Source organism: Medicago truncatula, chromosome 3 (genome assembly GCF_003473485.1).
Source record: "Medicago truncatula cultivar Jemalong A17 chromosome 3, MtrunA17r5.0-ANR, whole genome shotgun sequence".
NCBI classification, from domain to species: Eukaryota; Viridiplantae; Streptophyta; class Magnoliopsida; order Fabales; family Fabaceae; genus Medicago; species Medicago truncatula.
This window is the reverse complement of record NC_053044.1, coordinates 2,925,020-2,951,356: the sequence shown is the minus strand read 5'-3', so window position 1 is coordinate 2,951,356 and position 26,337 is coordinate 2,925,020. Positions and strand designations below refer to the sequence as shown.

Here is a 26,337-nt window from a genome sequence, read left to right as displayed (position 1 = left end):
GGCAGCGGTGGGTCCTCTTTTGTTGGTAAATGGGCCTGCTTTACCATCAGAACCAGACCAATATGAGAATTTTTTTAACTAATTCTCAGTTATTGCTTGCTGTATCAAATTCTGAAGGGGTGGGAAGAGGATTTCGTATGGGAGGATTTGGATTTATCGGAGTATAGTGATACTCTCTTGTTACACTCTTTTACTCTCAAATTATATGCTAGCTAATATATAGATTATTAACTTGTCAAAATTGTGTATAAGTAAACTTTTTTTTTATACTTCAAACCTAGTCACCAAATAAATATATTTTAGATGTGATATTATAGTGTGTTTTAGGTTAAAATAAAAAAAAAAAAAAAAAACATTCGGCTTAAAATATTACATATATAAACGGAATACACTTTTGTGTCAATTTTTCCTTTCTAGGTTAAAATTGATTTGCGCTTCTTCACTTACTGAAATGTCATTTATAAACTAATAGTTGTTTATAGAATAGCTAAATGAAAACTTTTTAAGAGATTAAATTACATGATTAATATGATAAATTATTGGAAGAACCATGGTTATTACCAATAAAAATGATATTTTTAGAAAGGAAAAAAGTTCAAACTAGCTCCGATGTTCTACTTAACCGAGTTAAAATCCTATGCCGCCAAGAAATGTAAAAAAAAAATTGCACGCAACGTACAAGATAATGAAGGGTGGTGGCTCAACAATCAATCAAAATGAAAACTTGTATCATGCCATGAACTCGTGTGCCCTCAACTTGCAATTTTGTTACACAAATGTAAAAACCAACACATTTCCTTTTTTCTTTGGGGTGGGGTCGTAATATGGTCATTTCCCACGAACTTTTTTACTCCCTATACTCTTTAAACCCAAACAATACTAAGCTTTAATAACCGAGAAATAATATTTGTATAACTTTTGTACAACTTTCTCTTTCATACTCACATTATCTTCTTATTCTCTCTCTTCCTTTTTCTCTCTCCATTGTTATTGACCAATGAGAAGAAAGAATAACAAGGTTGTCACAAAAGTTGTACTAAAAGAGTTGTTCAAATAACACTACTCTTAATAACCAATGCCTAAGCATCAAAGAGAAGAAGACAAAAATTTGTGCCTACAGAGTGGGAAAAGTGCATCGAAGCTGTCCAAAGCAAGACATCTAGAAACGAGCAACAAGGCGACATTCACATGAAAGCAGTTCGTCCACCCCTTCTGGTATGTCTATCATAAGCAGTAGAGAATTTGTCCACCAAATCATTGCACTACAGGAAGACAGATTTAAGAAAAAAGAGCATGTATTAATACAACACATGGATACAATACAAAGTTAAAATTCTGAACTGAAATTGCATTCAAGTTCCTTAGTTTTGAAAATATATTCACATATCTCATGGAAAATGTTACGCAACACACCTAATCCACCATCAACATATTTCTACTAATTTCGTGAGAAAAAGATAACGGATATGGAAATAAGGATGTTGTGATGCATCCATTCAATGACCTATATACAGTATGCATACAATGAGATGACTGGAAAACTGCAATGACTTCTATACAAGACAAGTGAAGAAAATTGTTCAACATTGTTAAGAGGGGTATAAAAAAGGTCACAGGGAGAAGACCAATAAGGATGTTAAGACCTCAAATGAGAATTGGGCCCAAATAGACAATTGGCAAATCAGTTGCACAAGCCCATTAGATGGAGAGTGATGTTCTCAAAACATAGGAAAGAAGAGGGAAATAATAAGGCGTGGCAGGGGTGAGAGTGAGCATAGGAGGAGAGGGAAGGGTATTTAGAATCCTTTTTCTGCTAGAAAGCATTTGGTTTGGCTTTAGAGAGTAATCTCTTATCTATGAGGAGCTTTCCTCTGGGCAGTAGGAGTACCGTTCAACGGTAATTTTCCTTTTTCATAAATAATACATTCCATTTGTTGCTGTGTTATTTTCTCCGTTAGGTTCTAGGTCCCTAACAGGCTACATTGTAAATGGGGCATCATGAATCTACCATGCAAGATAGAGCATAACGACATAATAGAATCCATCCATTAAGTTAAGTTATACATTCGAATAGACTCTACTCAAATGACTCTCCCTTGGGAAGCACCTCTGACTGAAGGTTATGCTTTTCCTAGGGAATGCTGCTGTATATGAGCCTTTATGCTATATTTTACTGTGATATTAAGCCCACAATCCAGCACAGATACCATAGTGAAGCAACATGAATCTTCACAGAAAAACATTATCGTAATAGCAATAATCTCCAACATTTCATAGTGGGAATAGTCCTTATATTTGTATTGGTGTTATAGAGACCACTCAAGCTAAGAAAATCAGAGTATTATTAATTACTGAAAATAGGAACTAATACAGAAACATATCACAGCAATCTCAGAGCCAAGCTCAGAGAGAAGATGCTTAACGCATTATCTGTGTAGCCAAAAACTACAAAGTACCAATACGAATGACTGATTGCCCCCTCATTGGCTCAGTCCACTCTCCTCATATCAATCCCTGTACACATTTCATTTTCTAAACTCTAACAAGCATTAATATCCAACATAGTTCATGTCATGATATATATGATTATGCACACAAAAACTCAAATAAACCAAGCACGGTAACCGTGCAAAAAAAAAATTTTAAGCCTATCAATGCTCCCTCCCCGCTACTTGCAAAGGTTATCTTCCCCAAACCAAAAAAAGAAAGGTTGTAGCTTATAGTGAAATTTTCAAAATCAAGAAATCATCTTGAAATTTCCCAGATTCAATAGCAGGCAATCTTCTCAGGAGACTCGACACTTGCCTTAATAGTAAATTCTCACAAGGAACGTCACCTGTTTTTAAAAGAATTAAGGTTTAAATGGTTTTACTTCAGGGAGATACAATATAGGCAGGCTATGTATAATATATGGTTGAAACAGGAAACGAAAATATTATTCACAGAATCAATGGGCATTATTAGTCTATTACTCTGTTGAAAATGGGGTTGAAACTGATTTTTGAAATATAATTTAAGTATTAAAAGTCCTCCCTGCAATAACAGAAAACTAGTTTAAACTGTCACTAATGTATTTATTCTAGCTTTTATTTCTCCAACTCTTTAAACACTATTGGTAAAGTATTAGCGACTCAAAAGGCCCAACAAGTATTTATTTTTTAAAAAGGAAAAAGGCCTGACTAGTTCAGATATAAATAATATGCTTTTATACAACTGGAATAAACAACAAAAAATTTATCATCATGCGAGTTTTGCAGAGACATGATTGATACCCGCGTACCTTTTTCCATAGCAAGAAGATAGTGATGTTGCACCTTTATTCTGCTATGAAGCATTTTGCCGCGTTGAGAAAAATCGAGAGTTAAGGTAAGAAGATAGTGATGATTCAAATTCTGCAGCAGATGTTATTTTCAAGGTACCACAGCAGCTCTCAGGGGATGAAGCGGCGCTGTTTGCTTGTATTTTGCAGAGTATTTGGAAGCAATGCAACAATACACTTTGAAACAATAACCTTTGAAATTGATACATATTTCTAGAATATTCTAGTTAAAAAAAATGACAATGTCTATTAGAAAAAACTAGAATAGCTTAAAGTTGCTACATATTTTTCTATTAGTGAAACAATTTCAGTTGCAACCTACATATTCAGACTAAACAGCATCATGTTATGTTATTAATACGAGGACACACATCAAGTACATCCCAAAAATGGCTTTGAAGTCAAAGTCATGAACTAATTCCTCATCCTTCTCTTTCATTTTAATTCAATGTTCATATTTTGGACAGAATGTGGACTTGAACTTGATCTCCACATTACTTAGCAGAAGTTTTCCCTTCCATTAAGGATACCAGAAAAAGTAAGAAAAAATGGTATGGGGATAAGTCATGTTGAGAAGAACCAAATAGTAAAAGGCATGACATGTCATTTTCACAATGACCAGGGCATGTTAAAAAACATGATTTTGGGATAACATCTAAGTTGATAATTAGAAAATCTAACCTCAAACCAAGTAAATCAATGCACGATTTTGAACTATATAAAATGAAAGGCATGAGAGAACAAAACCTTCTAACAAAAATAAATAAAAATAACTACTGCATATTCAAATGAACCTTAACAATAATCCATGAAGTAACCAATCATCAGAACAAGTACAAAATAAATATCCTAAATAGAAATTGACATAAAGGTTTTAGTTTAGTCTCACTCTCAAGTGATATAGCCCCACATCTGCATTCTAGCATTAAGAACAAGGTGATATCAAACTCTCAACGCATACGTCACGCATGATTTTCGACTCACTAAACTTAAAAGTGCCATTTCTAGAATTGTGAAAAACCAACTTCCGTGTCCTTTCCCCTTCATAAATACAATCCAACAACAAACAGCCATCCTTAAAAATATGTAGTACTTCAATAGTGGCAAAAGATGAAGGAAAATCTCGCATGAAAGAAACACTATACAACTTAGCCCACGAGTCATTATTTCCATGTTCCTTCATAATCCAAACATCGTGACCAAACACCAGGCACAAACAATCCCTCAACACACCCAAGTACCAACGCAAACGCAGAGTAGATGTATCCACCTCCTTCGGCAGCAAAACTTCCTTACAAGACTCGCTTCCCAGATCAAGTGAAACAATACAATCTTGAAATTTGTTATCATACTGTCTAGCAACCAACCAATTGATGGTGCCACTCACAGATTTTCCCAAAAATTGCAAAGGAACACAACCAAAAGGAAATTTTGGAATGGTTTTCCAAGAATTGGTGCCCAAAGCATGAACTTTCACCTCATGGTTAGTATCACGTACGTGTAAACCAACCACCACCTTGTAAGCATTAGCAGTAACATCATAGCCAAAGCCATAGATTAATTCGTGACGAAGAACATTTTGTTTCTTTTCAAGAGAGGGCAATTCCTTGAATTTTCGAATGGAAGGGTTCCACAATCGAAGATTCAGGAAGCCTCCATGTTCACTTACAAGAAGTAGGATGCCATTGAACGAGCCAACACAGGAAAACTGGTTGGAAGGTAGCTCAAGCTGCGCGATGGAGGAGTTAGTTGTTACATCGTCGGTGAAAATAGAGTCGAGTAGGTAAGACTGTAGAACATTGTTGCTTGAGCGATTGGGATGGACGAGGTACGTATTTGAGAGGCGGAGGTGTTTTATGGCGAATTTGGGATCGGAGATAAGATAATTCCATGACTTGGAGACAGATTTGAGTTGAAGGAGGTGTTTCACTGGAAGTCTAGTTAGAATTTCTGAAATGAGATCCAAAGTAACAGTGGGAAGTTGTGGTGGCGCGTGAAGTGAACACGATGATGTTAGGGTTTTGGCTAATGTTTCATCAGTCAATGAAGGAGAAGAAACGGTGTCGCGTTGGTGGTTGCCTTCGCTGTCCATGTTGTTAGCACCGATTTGATTTGATGAGCAAAAAAGAATAGGGTTTAGCGGTTCTGTCGTCTTCTCTGCAGGTTTTAAGTCGTGACTGGAGAGGTGTCTATCTTGCTGGTACATGGGCCTGCTTTACCATTAGAACCAGCCCAATGTGAGAATTGCTTGCTGTATCAAATTCTGAGGGGGTGAAAAGAGCAAACAGGCACCCTAGATTTACTATGGACGATTCGGATTTATCGGAGTATAGTCGAGGTGAACAAGCACATCATTTGAGGTTGTTATTAGATGTTTATAGAATAGCTAAATGAAAAAACTTTCAGGAGATTAAATTACGGAATTGATACGATAAACTATTGTAAGAGCCATGGTTATTACCAATAAAAATGATATTTTTAAAAAGGAAAAAAGTTCAAACTAGCTCCAATGTTCTACTTAACCGAGTTAAAATCCTATGCCGCCAAGAAATGCAAAAGAATTTTGCAGGCAACATACAAAATAATGAAGGGTGGTGGCTCGACAAACGATCAAAATGAAAACTCGTATCATGCCATGGAAGCATTGATAAAAATCTGGTCATTTCCCTTTGGAGGAGGGGGCATGGGCATGGTAATATGGTCATTTCTCACGAACCTTTTTTACTCCCTATACTCTTCAAATCCAAGCAATACTAAGCTTTAATAACCAATGCCTAAGCAACAAAGAGAAGAAGACAAAAATCTGTGCCTACAGAGTTGGAAACGTGCGTCGAAGCTGTCCAAAGCAAGACATCTAGAAACGAGCAACAAGGCAACATTCACATGAAAGCAGTTTGTCCACCCCTTCTTAGTGTAATTGAATATATTTAAATTTATATATTTCTAAATAAATAAAAATTAATTTGATATGCTTTTTTTTGTTGCATTATTTTGTAATTTGTAATAAAACACGAATAAGAAGAAGCGAATTTGTTGCTTATGAAGAAAAGGATCAACGGGAAAAAGAGAGGAACTAATCATTAACATGGGAAATGATTATACAATAATTAATAATGGGTATGACATTAATGATTTTAATTAGGAAGCGGTACTCCCTCCGTCCCAAATTAAAAAATATTTATCCTAAATTGTATGTCACTTTAGAATACCAATGAAACATTAATGTTATTTTTCCTATTATATCATTAACTATTTATTACTCTTTCTTTTTTCAATTCTTTCATTTATCTTTCTCATATAATTTATTAAGGATAATTTTGTAAAACAACTGATAATATCTCTTTCCCACACAATATAAATTACATTTCTTAATATGTGTGAAATGCCCAAAACGTCATACAATTTAGAACGGAGGGTGTATTCATTTAAGATGTTATGCTTTCATAATTTTTTTCTCTTCAGTTCCAATTTGAAGTGTTGAACTTGGTTTAATACTCATTTAGATAGAAAGTAAGTTTGACAAAATCACGTTACTTGAGTGATTTTAGAAATCCAAACATGAACTTAATAAATGAATATTGTCTTGCATGTGCATGTTTTGTGTTTTTGATTTTCTACGTCTCATTCATTTTTCTTCTATTTTGATGTGCATTATGCATTGGAGTATACAGGTACCCCTATCTCTAACCTCTTTTTATTTGAAGTTTTCTCTCTGATCTGGACTACATTGTGTTTTAGATTTTCCTTGTGATGTTCTTTATGATAAAGTACAAATGTATATGTGGAAAACTACAACATTATTCCAAAGAAATCATGAAAATGAAGAATGTTAACCCAAATTATGTCATAAATTTATTTTGTAGTTATTGTAAATATAATTTCAAAAACAATATATCCTTCTTTGATGCTTTGACAATACCAAAGGAGTAAGAGGTTGTCGTTTTCCAGCAAAAACATTCAACAGTCTTGATCTATGGGACAGAGTTCGTGAATATGATGCAACGTCAGTTGCTGAAGACTTCACGCCGGTTCTTACAAAGAAGCAGAAACAGAAAATTAAATTGCAACAAGTCTTGGCTAAGCAGCCTCCTAAAACACGTGCTCGGGGTGACAATCATACGACTGCTTAATGAATTTCCTCTATTGGAATGTTAGAGGTATCGATAATTCTGATACTCGGATTGCTTTAAAGAATTTATACATGTCTCATAAACTTGTTCTAATTTTGCTTGCTACTGTGATGTGCAAGGAATGGTTTGATTGTCTTCTCTCCCTGATGGGGTTGTTTTCTTTAGGGATAGTTGTGGTTTACCCAACTTTAGATTTTCATAATATGTTGTAGGGTGTTTTTTATATTGTTTTCTTTATTCTTGTTTTTTGTTTTCTCTTTGGAGGTTTTGTCCTAGTCCCCCCTCCTTTGTATTTATTTTCCCCCTTTTTTTAATAATATTTTAGAGTTTAGCAGCATAAGATGGAGGTCTCTCGAATTGCCAACCTAGTTGGAATGTCGATGTTGCTTCTTGATGACTGTCCACTCTCCTTGCTTATAAAAAAAAAAATTATATTCCTTAGACTTTTGGTCCCACTAAAATTTTCTATCTATGAAATTAATCCTTACTTTTTATTCAACTCATGTCTAACCTTCATATTTTTCAATGAAATTTCCCATAAAATGGTAGAATATTATGACAATCTCTCCCAAAAGAAATTAGAATTTTTTAACAAAACTTGAATTAAATATGAATTTTTATGTTTTTGAATGCTAAAAAATTCATATTAAATTCATGTTCTGTTAAAAAAAATTAATATTTTTTGGAAAATATTGTCATAATTTTCTTCCCATTTATGAAGAATTTCATTAAAAAATATGAAGGTTAGACATGAGTTGACTAAAAATTATGGACTAATTTCATGAATGGAAAATTTTGGAGGGACCAAAAGCCTAAGGAAAATTTTAGAGGGACTAGAATCAAATGTTGGTATATTTAGGAGGACCATTTACTTATTTAACTCTGATTTATAAGGTTGGGTTGTCAAATTTTGGGGGGGTCTGGAGTATAGGGGAAAATTGAGAAATCTTTCACGTTTTTTGAAAGAGAATTTTTTTATAGGGTGATAAACTAATGTTTATGATTAATATATTTTTAATTTTAAGAATATTATAACAACATATATTATAAATTTAAAGAGTTCATATAAACCCCCCAAAACCATCTTCCAATACAATTTTTTAGTTCCCTCAAACAAGAAGGGTTTTATATTTTGAAATTAAATAAGCCCCCAAAGCCTCTCCTCCCAATTTCCTCTATTTCTTCCACTTCCTTTTTTTCCAAACACTCCCCTCCCTTCCCCTGCAAACTCGCAAACAAAGCCTAAGAGTATGTTAGGCATGGTTAAAGAGTTTCACATCGGTTGAGAGGTTGTCTGGATAATAGAAGCAATCATCACCCTAGATCATAAGTCGATTTTGTGGGTTTGTGTTATCACACGATGATAGGCATGTATGAACACTACAAAGAGAGCTTTGACATTTATTAAAGTATATACAAAAACTTACAAACTGTGATTTTCAAGAGAGTAGAGACCTTTGACATTTATTAAAGTATACTCCCTCCGTCCTAAATTATAAGCAAAAAAACAAAAATCACATTTATTAAGAAAACTAAAACATAAGAATTTGTAGCATAGTTTTTTTGTATTTTCTTTGGAATAAGTTTTATGGGAAGATGTAAAAATAATTTTCATTGGCTATTGGTTATGAAAAAAATAGAAGAGAGAGAAAATTAAATGTAATTTGTATTTAATTTCATGAGAATAAGCAAAAGTTTTTATTGGAAAAGATGATTTTTTTTAAAAACAAGATTAAATATAATAAAAGTTTGTCTTTTTTGCTTATATTTTAAGACAAAGAAAATGAGTTTTTTTTACTTATATTTCAGGACGGAGGGAGTATACAAAAACTTACAATCTGTGATTTTCAAGAGATTAATGTGTAAATCTCTTCAATATTATTTATTTTTTCCTTAATTAACAAGATCTCTTGAACATTGTTTATTCTAGGTATATTCCAACCTTGTATAGAAATTATCAATCATTATCTTCAACAATGTTTCTCTAATGACTATATCTCTTTAAAAATAATACAACATATATATAATCCAAATAGATATCATCAGGACTCTCTCTTTTGGAGTTTTCTTCGTTTTGTACTATATTGCTTTAAGAATTTTATTCCTTTCTTAGCAAGTCACATTAACTTTAACTTAAATTAACTAAAAGCTAAAAAGTTGACAACTACAATAGAGAAGGATCTCATGCAAAATAATAAATAAACTAAATTCTTATAGTTTCAAGCCCTAGTATCATTCACTAAGCATCCTTTGGAATCGTAGTGTCAACATTGTCCCTTACAAAATCCAATTTTGAAGGCTATAATTCCTAGGCTAATAGAACCTTTTTCAAATGGAAAACACTACAAAAAGGGTTAATGTAGATTCTAGCTCTCCCTTTTGCCAAACAAAAATGTCTCACACTCATATCAACAACCATGAAGAACATCATCAAATAGTTGAACAAACATCGGAGAAATCTGTTTGCTCAATGTGCTACAACAAGAGACCAAAACTTGATTGGACAAAAAAAGAGTTCACATATGCTGAATTATATGCAGCAACACAAGGATTTTCTGCAAAGAACTTTCTATCAGAAGGTGGATTTGGTTCTGTCTACAAAGGAGAGATTCTTGGATACAAGATTGCTGTTAAACAATGTATTCATGCAAGTCACAAACAAGAAAAGGAGTTTAAGTCTGAAGTTGATGCATTAAGCACAGCAAGACATGAAAATATTGTCATGTTGCTTGGATCATGTTCTGAAGGAAACCATAGGCTTCTTGTTTATGAATATGTCTGCAATGGTTCACTAGACCAACATTTATCACGTATGGTATATCAAAATAAAACTTTAGCAAATATATTAGTTAATGCATCTCCTGATTATGCTTTTACCTTGCAAACAACAAATTGCAGGAAAATGCGGCTGCGATGCCAGATACCTCAAAACCCTTTATTTCTGTTTACTTTAGAGTCTAAATTTACAATAAGGTGATACTCACTTTGAATACAATTATGATGCAGAATACTCTCGTAAACCTCTTTGCTGGCAAGATAGGGTGAAAGTAGCTAATGGAGCTGCCAAAGGATTGTTATACCTTCATCAGAACAACATCATACATAGAGATATAAAACCAAACAACATTCTTCTTACACATGATTATGAAGCTATGGTAAGCTTAACATAATTGAATTTGTTACATATATATTTAGCATAATCAGATGTCGTTATTTGTTATTGTTCGTTTTTGTACTCAACCTGTAATATTGCTATATTTCTTTCATATACTTTCAGCATGAAGTAATGTGCATTAAGTTTTTAGAATATAAATAAAGGATTCAACTGATATGCATTAACATCGTAATGATTTTTTACACTGTCAATCAATCTTAGAGAGAAAACTAAATTGTTCTTATATTCTTCCCAGCTGGGTGATTTTGGTTTGGCCAAAATTGCAAGTGAAGAATTATCATGCTCAATAGAATGTCCTGGAAATCTGGCATATTGGGCCCCAGAATATGCAGCATATGGTAAAGTATCAAATAAAACAGATGTATATTCTTTTGGAGTGGTTCTTGTTGAGCTAATAACCGGAATGAGGACTACTGACAAAAGACTTGGAGGAAAGGGTCTAGTAGGATGGGTAAGAACCTCAATACTATTTGAAAGTACATACATGATGCAATATAATACTTGTGATCGTGATTTTAATTTGCGGTTCCGGTTATGTTGGAAATCTTGCAGTAATATGCTAACAAATGTGTCCGTTGCAGTCGCAATTGCAATTGCAGGCCACAATTTAGAAATGTGATTGTGATTTATTTTATTATGTCATGCTTTCTTACTTTAAATAGCCTTTATAATTTTTCATGTACTTGGGAGGAAGTTTAAGGTACAAACAAAAAGGTTATTGGGATATGTAATCGTTGAGTACGTTTCATTTTCACTATTAAGTAGGTACGCGCTTGAGTGTAGCGATGCGGAGTGAGGGATAAACTTGTAATCTGAATTGTAGTTTTTAAACATTGCATTGTACTCTGTAGCTCTAAGAAGCATAATCACGAAACTATAGCATTCAGTCTGCTGTCAACCACAATAATCCGAACTCTGTTACCATTCGTTTGTGTTCTTGAGTGTTCTTATTTATCTGTTTTTCTTTAGACCTGGATTTGCTGTTTTAAGAATAATTTAAGAAGTCCAACATCCGAGGAATTTCAGTTAGTCATATTTTTTCCAGGCTAGACCACTACTAAAAGAAGGGAACTGTCAAAAACTTGTTGATGGAAGGATAATGGATTCACATGGACATGATTGTCATCAAATCTTTTGGATGAGCCGTCTAGCTGGAAATTGTTTAAACAAAGATCCTCAGAAACGACTTGATATGAATACAGTAAGTTTGCATTTCTTCTATTTCTTTATCTTCCACTTTCATTTTGACAAAGTCGAGCTGCAAGACTTAATTTTGGGAGTTTACATGACAATCGAAGCCTAAGTTTATTCTGGAAATGGATTTGATAAAACAAATTTTTGTCTGCACAATCACCGCATTAAGTAGATCTAAGTTGTTGAATGAAGATCGGACAGTCATACCAACATTTTGTATTTTAGATCCGATTTGGCAAATTTAGATATGCACCATCCAATCTTTTAGTCACCTTCTGAGATCTATTGATATTAGCAACCTATGAAGCAATGACACAAACACGGACACGACACTGACACTAACATGTTGACAGCGGTAGTAATTTGAGAAAAGGACAGAGTTGAATTTAATCACGTGTATTGGCATCGTGTTGATGTCAGACACGGTTTTAATCTGATGTTCCGGTGCTACATAGTTATCAACTATTTGACACTAACACAAACACAAACACTTCAAAATAGTAAGTCTGCCATGTCATAACCCATATCAAACACTTATAATTATGTTTTACAGTTTTTCATTGTTATTTATCTCTTTTGATTTTTGCTATTGTAATAGGTTTATACTAATTTCAAGTGATGCATTACAATTTTTAAATCTATCATATTCCTTTGTTCTTGTCCTGCCATATATCCGAGCTTCTTAACTTGCTAAGTACACTACATATTTTCCATATAACAAAAAATATATCTTTCATTGTGATTTTTTTGTACATATTATTACTACTAGGTGGTCAAAGCCTTAATACATATAGAAGAAGGTTGCAGTAGCTGCATTGTGGAAAAAGACAGTAGTACCCTTCCCATGTCCGACTATTCTAAATCAAAAGATGATATGCGGGAGCGGGACTCTTCAGAATCAAATGGTGCTAGTTCCAAGTCGAGGACAGCATATTGCTACTATAAGTCTAGTGAAAACTAAAATTTGATATTGGGATGTGTTCGGATTGACTTATTCGAGCTTATCTATTGACATAAGTACTTGAAAGACTGTTTGGAAGAACTTATAGAAACAACTTACTACATGTCCATAAGTTATTTTTAGCTTATTTATATAATCTCTTCAGTGTAGCTTATGAAAACAGCTTATAGCTTACATGAAAGCAATTTGATTTTTTTATCTCTTGTTAAAAAAAAGCTTATGCATAAGCAATTATATGATAAACACCTATACTATAAGCATTTATTTAAACTGTTTATCCAAACTTGGCTTGGTCCCCGATACCATTTTCCATGCATCATTATTTGCGGACGATACCATCTTTTTGTGTGAAGAATCTTGGGATAATTTGTGGGGCTTAAAAACCATACTAAGAAGCTTCGAGTTTGTAACGGGTTTGACAGTCAATTTTCACAAAAGTAAGCTCATAGGTGTTAATGTTGAGGCTGCTTCATCTTTTCTAGCATGTCAGATTGAACCTACTCCATTCAAGTTTTTTGGCATCCAAGTTGGAGAAAATCTGAGGCGTAGATCGACATGGAATCCAATTATAGAACTCATGCAAAAGAAGTTTTAAAGCCATAATGATTGACATCTATCAAGAGGGGGCAGAGTCACTCTAATTGATTCAGTATTAAGCAGTCTGGCCTTATAGTTTTTCACTTTTTTCAAGGCTCCCGTGCAAGTTATACACAAGTTAAATCAAATCCAAAGGAAATTTCTTTGGTTTGGCATAATGGAAGACCGAAAGGTTTTTTAAGATTACAGTCACGTAACATACAACGATGTTTGTTTGAGAGTACAATCTTTGCATTTACATAAGCATTACACCCATCAATAAGTTATCATTTTTTGTACATGCATAACACGTATATGTTAAAACAGAGTGAAAAAACTAAACAATGGAATATTAGTTAATCAAATTGAGTGTAACTTTTGAAAGCTAATAACCAGCATCACTGGCGAAGGGTTCAATAAAAACTCACTTAAAATTGAGGCTCATTGACAGAATTGGAGAAGTGGAAAACAGGTCACCGGTATTGGAGAAGTATGTTACCTTCATGAGCAATCCACTTCAGCAGCAACACACAGACACACACAATTGGCGAATTCTACTCAATGGTAGCACCTATTTGGGCTGGTCGCAAGTAGAAAAAGAAGAATAAAATATCCATATTGGCACAACAACAAAGGAACAAAAAATTGTATTTTGATGATGGCTTAATAAGAAAGAAACAAAAAAGAAGTATTTCAGTGACTCACCCAAATAGGAAACTCATGTGATCAGTTCGCCATCGATAACTATGGAGAGAACGTGAGCAATGTTACGCCACTTTTTCCCTTGCTTCCTCCGCACACTTGCTTCTAGTAATGGACAACGGTCCATAATTAGCACTGAAAGAGATGTAGGCAATCCTTTTTTTGGCAACGAATTGAGTTTGGGAGCATTAACAATCTCAAGCTTTTGGAGAGAGGTGAGATGTTGAAGCCACTTCCCATCAATTCTTGTACCATTAAAACCACGGATGCATAGCATCACAAGCGATGCTGGTAGTAATGGCACCATCAGCGTGTTCACCGTATCATCGCCGTTTATTCTCAACACTGAAAGACAAGTGAGATGTTTCCAAGTTGGCTTAGTATACTTCCACATAATCCCTCCAACAGAGCCAACAGTCAGTTCCTGTAAACTGATAGGCAAATCATCTATGACAAAATATTTAAGATTTGGTAGATTATCAATTTCCATTTCTTGAAGGCCAGTTAGAGTGTTCATTCCTGAAGGTAGTGAATGAAGCTTATTACACTTCCATATTGCAATATAAACAAGGTTTGGAGTAGGCAATCCACTTAGTGAAAATGACTCCAATTCCTTACAATCCCATATTTTGATGCTTCTAAGAAATGAGAGACTCTTTTCCGACGCTCCTTCTCCAATTAATGTGTATTTCAGATTTTTACAACCCTCAATAAACAAACTCTTGAGGACAGGAAGAGCACCCAAGGTAAATGATATCATTGAATTACAGCTATAAGATATTTTCAATTCCTCGAGCGATGTGTAATTGTGCAAGTCTTCATCAGGAAGGAACTCTAGATTCTCACAATTACTTATTATGAGAAATTTCAAGGTTTTCCGTAGACCATCTGTTGGGAGAGACGTCAGAGATGGGAAGCCTTCTATGGTCAACTGTCGAAGAGAATTCAAAGGGAACATCAGCTGGTTGAATACATGATTTGATGATGGGATCGGCTGCACCAGTAGAGGACATTCTCTTAACTCCATTTTAGATAAGGAAGGAAATTTGTCAATTATGTTTCCTACACTCAGTTTCGGGCACCTACTTAGTGACAAAGTTTTTAGACTAAGAAACTTTGTATTCGTACCTCCAATCAAGTTTCGTTCCTCCCACTCTTGCACATCCTCAAAGGGAAGGATCTCCAAGGAGGGAAATGGTTGAAATGAAGAAACATCACTTCCATAGAACTCAGTACCAATTGCTTGTACTGATTGCATCTCTTCAATTATGAGTTCTTTCAGATTACTCAATTGACCGAGCGGTGGAAGCCATAAACAATTATCACAATTTGAGATCCTTAAATACACCATGTTGCTAAATGAAAAATCACCCAACCAATTTGGAAAGCTGATTCCACCATAGCCTTTGATGGTGAGACTTTTCAAATTTGTTGAAGGTTGCAAATGTTCAAGTACAACACATTGAACTTCTGATTCAGAAAAAGTACTACCACAGTCCCATTCTAAAGTTAAGTCGTGTATTCTCTCTTTCATCTTCAAATTGGCTTGAAAAGCTTCAGAGGGGTCCTTAACATTTTGTAGTTGTGAGATGGAAATTTTTCCATTTAGGTGGGGAAATTTTCCTAGCTCTGCAACCTTCAATCCACCATTATGTTTGCTGACAACAAAATCAGACAAAGTATGCAGATTTTGTAGTTTAGCTATCTGTACGGGCATCTCCCTCAATGCAGTGTCACTAACGTCAAGGTGGCATAGATTAACCAATTTTCCCATGTCCTCTGGCAATTCAATGAACCTTTTACATCCTGACAACAACAAGAACTGAAGATTGTAAAGCTGGCATGTTTCAGAAGGCAGCCTTTCAATCTCAGTATGAGAAAGATTTAAGTACCGCAGGTATAACAAATTTCCAATAGAGTTGGGAACCTCAGTGATACTCTTGTAGTTTGACAAAGACAACACACGTAACTGTTTCATTGTTGGCAGCAAGTCATGTACTACCTTGTTCGCTAGCAAACAAAGAGGAAATTGTCCCTGTAATGGCAATGCTAGAAAGGTACGCAAATCTTTAAAACCAAACAATTTATCAAATTTATTAAATGACTCATATCTCTCTCTATTGTATGACAAAGTATGTACCCTTTCATGTAAGATTTGTTTGTCAAACCTGATACAGTATGGATATGAAACCCTTGAGGCTAAATCATGGGTGAAGTTATTCATTTCAAACCTTGCTTCCTCGCCATCAATAGATCGTCTCTGTATTAACGACCTTGACACTAGTATATCAAAGTATTCTTCCCCAACTTTTTCCGAACTTGCCTGACTTGTGGAAGATTCTACTAAGCCTTCTGCAATCCACAACTGAACTACCCTCTTTTTTTCTAAGATGGACTCCTTTGGAAAAATTGAACAATATGCAAAGCAGCGTTTTAAAGGAGTCGAAAGATAGAAGTAGCTCAATTGTAGACCGGCTTGGACCTCATAATCTATCAATTCCCCAATGTTAACTCCTAGCACATACTTCCAGTTATCTACAGACAATTCAGTATGAAGAAGAGCCCCAACTGATATTGCAGCTAATGGTAATCCGTCACATTTTTTTGCAATTTCTCTACCAATTTCTTCTAGATCAGACCGTTTTTGGTTGTCCAATGCTCCAAATGCATGTCTGGCAACTAAAGACCAGCAATCTTCTGTTTCCAGATGTCTCATATAGTGGACATAAAAAAAGGTTTGCATGGATATTGGAACTCTTTCATCTCGTGTAGTGATGATGATCCTACTTCCAGTTTCCACCACATTAAAGATGTCCATCAGTAATATCCAATTGACGGATCTTGCATCCCACACGTCATCCAATACTAGCAAAAAATTTGGGTACATGGTATTCACCTTACTTGTGTCATTTCTTTTTGTATTCAAGTTAACATTACTGGTTTTTTGTGATGTAATAGATTCAAGAATGGTTTCAAAAACACTTGAATCATCAACATATCTTAAGAGACGTACCCACACTATTAACTCAAATTTGTCCCTTACTTGGGAATCATTGTAAATGAGTTTAGCAACGGTTGTTTTACCAATCCCTGCCATACCCGCAATCGAAATAATTCTTATTTCACTATCACTAGACAACAAAAGATGTTTAAGTTTGTTTTTATCACTATCTCTACCATAAATACAAGATTCATCAGCCAAAACATGGCTGGGATTGGAAACAACTAATGCACCTTTCTGTCCATCTCCTGAACTCAATAACTCTAATAATTCAATTATTTTTTGCAATTTTGAATTAATCACTCCATTAAACCATTTGAAGCGAGCAGAAAGATTTTTCAGAACCTGATAATTAGGATTTATTAATTGATAGTAAGCTCCATCTTTGCAGCTGAACGCCTCAATATTGATTTGGTTAAACAGATTGTGAACTTCAAAGACAGCATATCCCAGCATATCCTTGATATCAGCAGCAGCAGCATCATCATTAAGTAGAATTAGAACCCTCAAAAGTGTTGTCTTCATATTTATCAAGAGTGAAACGTCAAGCTTTGCGTGTCGAAAGATGTTGACGAACTCACTAGAAGAAAACTTGTCTAACAAAATCTTAGCAGAAGTTGAAAGTGAGACGAGTCTTTCTCCCTCAATACCCTCCATTAGCTGCTTTGTTTATAACAAGAAGAAGAATAGCTTCAGAAGAAATCAGAACAAAATGCAAGCGGATAAGAAAAGTCTGCTCCTATTTTATTTTAGGAAGTCAACACTGAGGTGGGTGGGCTGTCAAGTGAATAAGAAATTAAGGGATATTGGTTGAACTAGTAATTGTAACATTCCTCATTTTTTTCCTCTAATAGAGTTAGAATATCTTATTAGTGTCCCTGTAATTTTATTAGCATCAGCTTCAAATTCGGAACTTGAATCTAATGTCAGCAAAATTTCTATTGTCAATGAGTTTGTTAGTCTTTCAAAAACTAAAGACCCGTTGAACTAAGGCATGATTCCTAGGTTTTGAAGTTTATTGTGACGATTCCTTGAAAAGCTTAGGATGTGCTTTAAAGAAAAACCATAAAGTTGTCGCTTGTGCTTTTAGACAATTTAGACCTCACGAGGAAAATTACAATACCCACGACCTTAGAGTTAGCAAGGATAGTTTTTACCTTAAAAGTTTCAAGACATCATTTATATAGTGTTAAGTTTGAAGTTTATAGTGATCACAAAAGTTTGCAAAACCTTTTCGACCAGAAAGAATTAAACAAGGTAGAGGAGGTGGTTGAAGTTTACGAGTAATTATGACTTTGAACACATGGGCAAGGCAAATGTGGTGGTCGATGCCTTAAGGAAAATCACTTCACATAGTCCACTTGATGGTTCAAGAGAAAAAATTGTTGGAAGATTTTGCAAACCTCAAGTTAAACCGAGAGCCACTTGAGGCAGAAGTCTTACTTTAACATTTGGAGATTTTTTGTGACCTAGCTACGACGGAATAGGATCAGGCTAGCTTAGATGTGGTGGAATGTTGCAAGCTAAGAGGAAGAAATAAGAACAATAACACATGAGATGGAAGAAATAAGAACTTCATCATCACATACATCATTTGGTTAATCCCAATCCTAGAACAGAGAGAGAACTTACTTAACCATGTTTAAAACATAAACCACAAAAATCAATCTAAGTATTGAGTAAATAATAACAAAGACTGGAAAGCAGAGGAGTGAAGATAAAAACTCATATTTTGCAAAGGACCTCCTATAATTCCTTACTGACTTGAGGAATTCCTTTGTTTCTAGATTGTGTTCTTCAAACTTGTCAATCATTTTGTTTCTCCTTAGATTAATGTTTTCACTAAGTCTTTACGGGACATAATCCATATATAAACTAATTTGAAGAAGAGTGTTGGTAAACAAGTAAATAAAGCAATTCAATGGCATATATAAACATGCTTGTAATAATCCAGAAGCTATCAAAGCTTCCACACTTCTGCCAAACTGACATGAGGTGGGGGTGGGGGGACCACATCAAAATCATCATTATCTATGTTAATCAAGCTACTCAAATCAATGACCAAATATCAGCACAATATGCAAACATGAACAAAGAAATACAAGACATAGTCACTCCATTTAGCAGCTTGCAATCCAAAGTTTCAAGTGCATGTCATTATACAAATTATTCAAATACCTGAAAAAGCACATTATCCTAAGAGTTTCAAGATTGTTTACAATAAGGGCATATTACACTGAATACTCATGTCAAAAGAATAACATGAATGCATAAGGAAAAGTTCATAATATTCATTTCAACAGTTTTCTCAATGAAGATCAGATAAGCATGTCATGCCATGTGCATAAAGCGACCCCCTGTACTTGAAGAATAAGTCCCACCAGCCACATGCTTATAATCTGTTAGGTTGTCACTAGCCTCAGTCATGTTCTTCTCATGCCCATAGCACTGCTCATGCCAATCTGAAGCTAACATGACATCTGGCCAAGTGATGTTCAACATAGACATAGATCGGTTTTCACTGTTTGGGGTAGAAACTTGTTCAACAGGCTCATATTTGACATTGCTGCCTGCAGAAATTTCTAACATCACAACTTTTGCAAGGAATTACTATATAGATTTCTTGCAATTGACAAACTAAAAACAGAAACTAAAGGGGGAAATCTACCACTGATTTTAAGTATTTATTTTTCAAATGAAATAATGAAGCATGTAATAAAGCAATTAATATAAAAAAAATAAAATTGTGAAGTCTTGCATGGTGCCAAAGGTGTATGTGGAAGTGTGCGCGAATTTGAAAATGCTTTTGTGAAGTCTTGCATGGTGCCAAATGCATTAAAAGGTACTAACCACTAAAGTTCTGAGCAGCTGTCAATTTATCCCATGAGTTTGTATTGGTGTTAACAGCATGGCACTCATTCAGGATTGAGGTTGCACCGAAGGGAGATGCGTAATCATCCCATTCTGTCTCATTCATGTTCAAAGCAGAACTCTCACCTCCGTCAACAGGAGTTGTAGTAGATGAATGTGAACTCTTGTCAGAACAATTGTTATTTGAATTTGGAAGAGTCTTCTTCTGATAAATAATGGCCTCGAGCGTGCCACTATTATTTGGTGAAGAACAACCGGACTCTTGCGCACAATGTGGCAGAGGAGACTGATTGAATACATCAACAGACTCATTCAGTGGAGATGGGGGAAAGTTACCCCCCCAGCCACCAAAGCCGGTTTCTGGATATTGGAGTGAAGGGAGCTCCAACTTCACAGCCTTGGATGTCGGCTTAGAAGTAGAGGAATTGCCATTTGATACGGAATGGCGGTAATACATTGAGTTATGTGAGGGGAGACCAGGATCAAGAGGAGAATGCAATTCGAAAGATTGTAAGGTCTTATCAGAACTATGATCCTGAACATGGTAAAAGGGATAAAACCAATTCTTGTTCATTCCACTTGAACCAAGAAAAGACATTGTTGATGGCAAAGGATTGCAATATGGAGGAGAATCAAGACTGTTTCGCATAATGCTATTAGCAGAAATATCAGGATTCTCAGGCAAAATTGTAATAGGTAAGATTCCCTGATTTTCCTTCAAATTGTCAAATATTGCATCATGCATCTCATAGTTGTTTTTCGGCAAGAAATCATGATGCCCTCTATCACCATCATTGATTCCACCAGTGCTTTGGCCATGTTTACTCCCTTTTATTGCTCGCAAACGCACTTCTGGAGGATAGATTGGCAAGCCTGCCCGAGTACGCCTCTTGGTCCGGGTATTCCAATAGTTCTTTATTTCATTATCTGTACGACCAGGCAACTAAAAGCAAAAGAAATCAATCATAAAAAATAGTCATGGATTAAGAAATTAATGTGGTAATAGAGGCAAAAATTTATTGGGATCAATATCATTCTTTCCCCTTGACGGAGGATAGTTCTTTATTTGAAAAAACAAAATGTCCAGGAGTATTTAGGACACAGTTTATTAAAAGCATTTATCTGAAAACTAAAGCTATCAATAAACCTCCTTTTTCACACAGATTTAGCTCCTCTAAAGTGAGAGATGCATCTCCTATTTTAGAGAAGACAACCATTTTTATTGATATAATTGATCTATCACCTCATATTTTCACGCAACTCAAATTTATGTAGCACTTATAAAATGTCTCAACAACCCTTAACATTTAGGCTTTTCCAACTTATAAATTTTGGAATGGAGCTCCTAATGGAATTTAGACAGTAATAGGGATTCTGCATGTGGGAGATCAAATCCCCCGTGGCTGTGGCCCCATCCGACAGTGGCATGTCCTTAAAAGACGAGAGGTACTATATGATATGATATGATCTAAGGCTCAAACTTAATTTTTAAAGAAAGAAAAATGATATTTTGGACTGAAAGAAAAGGTGAATGAGTTTAGCACGAAACTGATTACTGCAATTACAAAACATTGGGTGATATGCAAGGAGAGAAAGAAAAATAAACAAGTTTCTTTACAATTAATGCAATCTCAAGAGTCAAGACAAAAATGGTTAACCAACGTTCAAAAACATACAACATTATCGTTACAACAAAAAATACTCAGATTTACACAGTTTGTCTGTTGGCAACTGATATACTTTAAAATTGATGTAAATGTCATTTCATTAAGCTACGTAAGAAAAATTTTGTTGAGCAGCAGAAGACCACAAATTCAAGAATGATGTGACCACCTGACATTGGAAACCTTCTTTTTATTAGGCTTCGACAGTTTCAATGATATATGTTGAATAAAGTTAATGTTAAGAAAATTCATAATTATGTTAATACATTTCGGTATGCATATTTAAATTAACAGAGATCTGTATACATAAAAAAATGATTAGATGCTCTGATATGAATGTCTTCTGGAACATTGTACAATACTGATTACTCAGTTCTTTAAACAAACAAGATGATATCATGTAAAATCTACAAAGATGTTACAAGGCTCTCTATTGTGTAACAGTTGTCACACAATTTTTTAATATCAAATGGTGTTTATACAGACTGTTTTATTTTAAGTATGAAATCTTACTAAATGACAAGCAACCAGCTATTGAGATGAAACCATACGTATTTAGATTATTTAAACGATTTAACTCATATGCTGTCAGTGTAAAGTATGTAAGATCATTAAAAATGTTTGACTTTTATCCTTAATAACAACTTCTGAAGTTACACATATGGAAAGTTATGATGTGCTGACAGTGTAAAAAAAAATCATTGACGGTGTATGGTAATTAAACTCTTATTTAAATAGCCAGTTTCATTCATTTATCTACATTTTTGTGTTGAATAGTGCTGTGTTGCATAAATATAACTATTTTATTTCATATAGCTAGGGACAAATTCAACAGAAAACAGGGTAATCATAAAGAAGATACATTGAAGATGAACACATCACTGACATCACCTATGGCAATTGGCAAATAGCATATTCATATATTAAACAAAAAGCAAAAGAAACAAAAAAATGAAACACGAAAACTAGATGCAAGGCAACGAAAAAGACAAAGTGTGCTTACGTGCGCAGCCATACGTGCCCATCTGTTTCCCATTTCGGAATGGAGTTGAGCAATCAAATGCTCCTCATCAGCAGTAAATGATCCTTTCTTTAAATTTGGCCTTAAGTGATTTGCCCATCTCAGACGGCAACTTTTTCCACAACGAGACAAGCCCGAATGCTTCTGAACAGCGTTCCAGTTGCCTTCTCCATGCTTCCTGACGTAGTCAACCAAAATAGCATCTTCTGCAGATGTCCACGGCCCTTTCTTCAGAACAACTCCACCATTAACACTTCCTCCATTAACCTCACCATTCGACCGTGACCGTGTTTGATCGTTGCAGAGCATATCATCTTCAATCTCATTTTTCACTCGACTCATCTCTTAAACAATAGTGTCTGCAAATCATTTTACAACCACAAATTAAATTACTTAAAAACCGAAAAAAAAAATGAAATGAAACCCTTCATAAAAAGCAATTAATGTCCTAAATTTACTCTGCCATTATTTAGATCTTAGTTTTGCGTGGGGGACCGGGACACGTTGCATCACAAAACAAATATATAATTCAATTCAATGATCTTTATCAAAGTGTCTCAAATACAAACAGCGCTGCCACAATAAAAGCCAAGCAAAATCCATCCTTTAAGATGAAAGAGTTATGTAAGCATACAAAATTCAAATTTAAGTTTCTATTAATAACAGCTCTGAGAAATCATTGATGAAATCCTGTAAATCAGGAAAGAGACCACTAAAATGAAACCAACTAAGATTTATTGCAGTTTCATATCATATTAATTATGCCTTTACTAAATTAGGAAGTAACATAAATACAGAAACAGTATACAAAATTTCCCAATTCATCCTAATACTATCACAAAATTAATAACATGAGAAAATGAACATATACAACTTATCATCCACCTAATTAATTCATAAATACTCACAACAACAACAACAACAACAACAAGTCTTATCCCAGTGAGTCGGGTCGGCTACATGAATCAAAGACGCTATAAACTATAAAGTTCTTTCCAGCTCAACATGTATAAAATAATAAATAATTACTATCAAATGAAGGAGCTTGATAAATGAATAAAATCTAATACTTGTTTAAAGCAACTTGGAACACAATTATCACAAAATTAATAACTTGAAAAAATATTATTCACCTAATTCATAATTTTTTTAGAGAAATTCATAAATTACTATGTTCAGATTTCAACAAGTATAAATAAATAAATAAATTACTATCAAAGGAAAGGAACTTAATAAATAAATAAGAGTGAAAAATATATACCTGAAATAGAAAGTGATAGTAATGAATTTAAGATCCAAAGGTGTTAACTGAAATTCCCAATAAAACAACAATCTATATGATGAAATAGAAGCTGAAATTCAGCTACAAACTGAATGAAACAGTGAAAACTGTGTCCCTGAAATTCCTGCATCAAAAATAAATTAACAAAAATTATTAAATAAAATTGAAAAATTAAACAGACCCATTTAATTGTTTAACATTAAATGCAACAATTACACACACACAAACAGAAAGAGACTAAAAATCTGAATGAAAAATTCCAAAAAACTAAAATTAAATTAAAAAAAATAAAAAAGAGAAAATTAATGTGACCCATTTAAATGCAAGAATGAAATAGAGAAAAACAAATTGGATGAAACGAAAATGGTGGAAAATGGATCCAGACCGAAGTTTGTGAAGGAGTTGAAGAAGGATCCGAGCGAAGAAAGAGCACAACATTGGGAATGATAGAGATAAAGACAGAGTTACATCGTGTGAGTGAAAGTGAGAGAAAGAGAGAAAATGGTACTTAGGAAGAGAGAGAGAGAGAGAGAGAGAGAGAGAGAGAGAGAGAGAGAATGAGAAAGAGAAAATGAAGGAAAGAGAGAGAATTGGAAGAGAGGAGGTGGTGGAAATGGAATGGAGATTTTGGTACCTATGGGATGCTACCACCTATCATTCTCTTCTCTCTATTTTCTTTCTTAATCTCAACTTTATAGTACTATGCTACATATTTATGGATGGATTTTGGAGTATATAGTATACAATAATGTAAGAATTAAATAATAAAGTCTTCATGTCCGCCAAATAATAGTCTTCATTATTAAATATGGGTTTTTGCTTGTAGCCACGAAGGTGTCTTTTAGCAATTCACACCTTAATGTGTGATTTTCACTTTTACATATTATAACTCAACTAATAAAAATATTGAAATGGTGATCCCGTGAGCATATCTCAGTTGGTAAAGACAATGCATTGTATTATATGAGGTCGGAGTTTGCAATCGAACACTTTAGTTACTCATCTTAAAAGCTGAATTATAATCACTATGCTACTTGATAAAAAAAATATTGAAATTGTTATATCCTACTTCGTCATTGGAGTTCAAATCTTGATTCCTTTAGTGGTGTGTTTGAGTTTTTGATAAATATAGTTATTTCATCTATCTATCTGTAACATCCCACACGACTTTAAGCATTGTCGATTGATCCTACAAACCAACACGAGTCTTTTCAACGTGTTTTGTCCTCACTCGCACGCTTACCGAGAAGGTCACTCATCCAAAGACTACTCCAAGTCAAGCACGCTTAACTGTGGAGTTCTTATGGAATGAGCTACCAAAAAGAATATGCATCTTGTTGATATAGGTAATATCAAACAATTTTTATAACCATTCTTTCAACCATGTGGTCCCATACCTGCACGGCCTCGGGATCCCTCTCATTCAGGTGTGATTCGGTTCGTCTAGAAGCTGTTAGGATCCGCTTATTATCGTGTCTTGTGCACCGGCGACCACTCCCCGTCCTCGTCAATCTTGGGTGTTACACTATCAAAACATATTTTACTCTTTTTTTTAACTCATAACAAAGTAAATATTAAATTAGTCTTTGACTTTGTAATACACTTCCAAATAACCCTTATGAATATTTCAAAAAGGTCACTTACTTCATCAAAATTTTAAGGGTCATTTTAACCAGTGTTTCCGGAGCACTAGTTAAGAAAGCTCAAAATAGAAACTTTTATTTGAAAACAACAAAATTTTGACTCTTAAAAAGTTGAACATAGCACTTTTTAACAATTTTCAATGCAAACTTTTTTTATTAGTCTCCTTAACTAGTGCCCTGGGAGCACCAGTTAACATTACCCAAATTTTAATCATATTTGTTCTTATGAAAATGTTATAGACAAATTTGATAGTAAGTGGTTAAAGATAGAGACATAATCGATAGTAATTTGTTAAAGTATTATAATTTAATTGATAGAAAGTGTTAAATTTATGAAGCAACTTGATAGTTAATTAAAATCGGAATATCCACAATTCTAGATTTATTTGAGATTGTCTTTTAAAATTATGAACTATTTAGTGGTTTACTCGCCACAATTTAAATTATTTTAATTTGATACGAGACTCATCATCAAATCAACAACAAACTTGTATCTTCATAGTTGTACCATCTCTAATTTACTCCCACGCCTAAATCACCAAACCAAATTAATCGCTTTACTCCTCTCCAAAAAATAATAATTACCAAACCAGTTAATAACCATTATATTGTGTGAAAGCACGTGTGATTGTATGAAAGAGATGCGGGATATCACAATTCAGACGCAATTAAATTAGTTTATAAACAATTTATTTTCAACATTCACTCAGCAGGTAAAATTGATTTAGGTTTCACCACTTTTTACGTGAAACTTATTTTTAAAGTGGAAGACCCTTATTGATTTCACTCAAAAGGAAA

At 34.3% G+C, this 26,337-nt stretch overlaps 4 protein-coding genes across 9 annotated transcripts; 1 reads left to right on the top strand and 3 right to left on the bottom strand.

The window, feature by feature from the left end:
- Positions 1-710: 710 nt before the first annotated feature.
- On the bottom strand, positions 711-5,475 carry LOC112419868 (F-box/kelch-repeat protein At3g23880). 2 transcript variants are annotated; one of them, XM_039832332.1, is made up of 2 exons: positions 3,281-5,475; positions 711-1,262 (listed from the first exon to the last, which is right to left on the bottom strand). In XM_039832332.1, exon 1 carries the CDS (start codon positions 5,409-5,411, stop codon positions 4,245-4,247), a length of 1,167 nt encoding a protein of 388 aa, XP_039688266.1. In that variant the 5' UTR covers positions 5,412-5,475; the 3' UTR covers positions 711-1,262; positions 3,281-4,244. The 2 variants fall into 2 exon arrangements, with proteins under 2 accessions (XP_039688266.1, XP_039688267.1); XM_039832333.1 differs by lacking the exon at positions 711-1,262 and adding an exon at positions 2,529-2,836.
- Positions 5,476-10,183: 4,708 nt separating this feature from the next.
- LOC25488543 (putative disease resistance RPP13-like protein 1) lies at positions 10,184-17,883 on the bottom strand. Of its 3 annotated transcripts, none has more exons than XR_005645421.1 (3): positions 14,061-17,882; positions 13,784-13,935; positions 10,184-10,509 (listed from the first exon to the last, which is right to left on the bottom strand). XR_005645421.1 is itself a non-coding variant. In XM_039832339.1 (3 exons), exons 1-2 carry the CDS (start codon positions 17,713-17,715, stop codon positions 14,074-14,076), a joined length of 3,537 nt encoding a protein of 1,178 aa, XP_039688273.1. In that variant the 5' UTR covers positions 17,716-17,883; the 3' UTR covers positions 13,537-13,935; positions 14,061-14,073. The 3 variants fall into 3 exon arrangements, 2 of the variants coding, with proteins under 2 accessions (XP_039688273.1, XP_024633639.1); XM_039832339.1 differs by lacking the exon at positions 10,184-10,509 and having other exon boundaries at positions 13,537-13,935; positions 14,061-16,092; positions 16,198-17,883; XM_024777871.2 differs by lacking the exon at positions 10,184-10,509 and having other exon boundaries at positions 13,537-13,935.
- Positions 10,486-13,216, top strand: LOC25488544 (proline-rich receptor-like protein kinase PERK8). The gene is made up of 4 exons (XM_013603429.3): positions 10,486-10,604; positions 10,860-11,075; positions 11,670-11,825; positions 12,588-13,216. The coding sequence occupies exons 1-4, from the start codon at positions 10,602-10,604 to the stop codon at positions 12,777-12,779; spliced, it is 567 nt and encodes a 188-aa protein (XP_013458883.3). The 5' UTR covers positions 10,486-10,601; the 3' UTR covers positions 12,780-13,216.
- A 1,233-nt stretch (positions 17,884-19,116) lies between the features above and the next one.
- Positions 19,117-24,598, bottom strand: LOC25488542 (transcription factor MYB65). Of its 3 annotated transcripts, none has more exons than XM_013603427.3 (5): positions 24,282-24,598; positions 23,876-24,020; positions 22,597-22,973; positions 19,909-20,872; positions 19,117-19,628 (listed from the first exon to the last, which is right to left on the bottom strand). In XM_013603427.3, the coding sequence occupies exons 3-5, from the start codon at positions 22,954-22,956 to the stop codon at positions 19,390-19,392; spliced, it is 1,563 nt and encodes a 520-aa protein (XP_013458881.1). In that variant the 5' UTR covers positions 22,957-22,973; positions 23,876-24,020; positions 24,282-24,598; the 3' UTR covers positions 19,117-19,389. The 3 variants fall into 3 exon arrangements, with proteins under 3 accessions (XP_013458881.1, XP_039688212.1, XP_039688213.1); XM_039832278.1 differs by having other exon boundaries at positions 23,876-24,011; XM_039832279.1 differs by lacking the exons at positions 23,876-24,020; positions 24,282-24,598 and adding an exon at positions 23,535-23,810.
- Between the last annotated feature and the right edge of the window lie 1,739 nt (positions 24,599-26,337).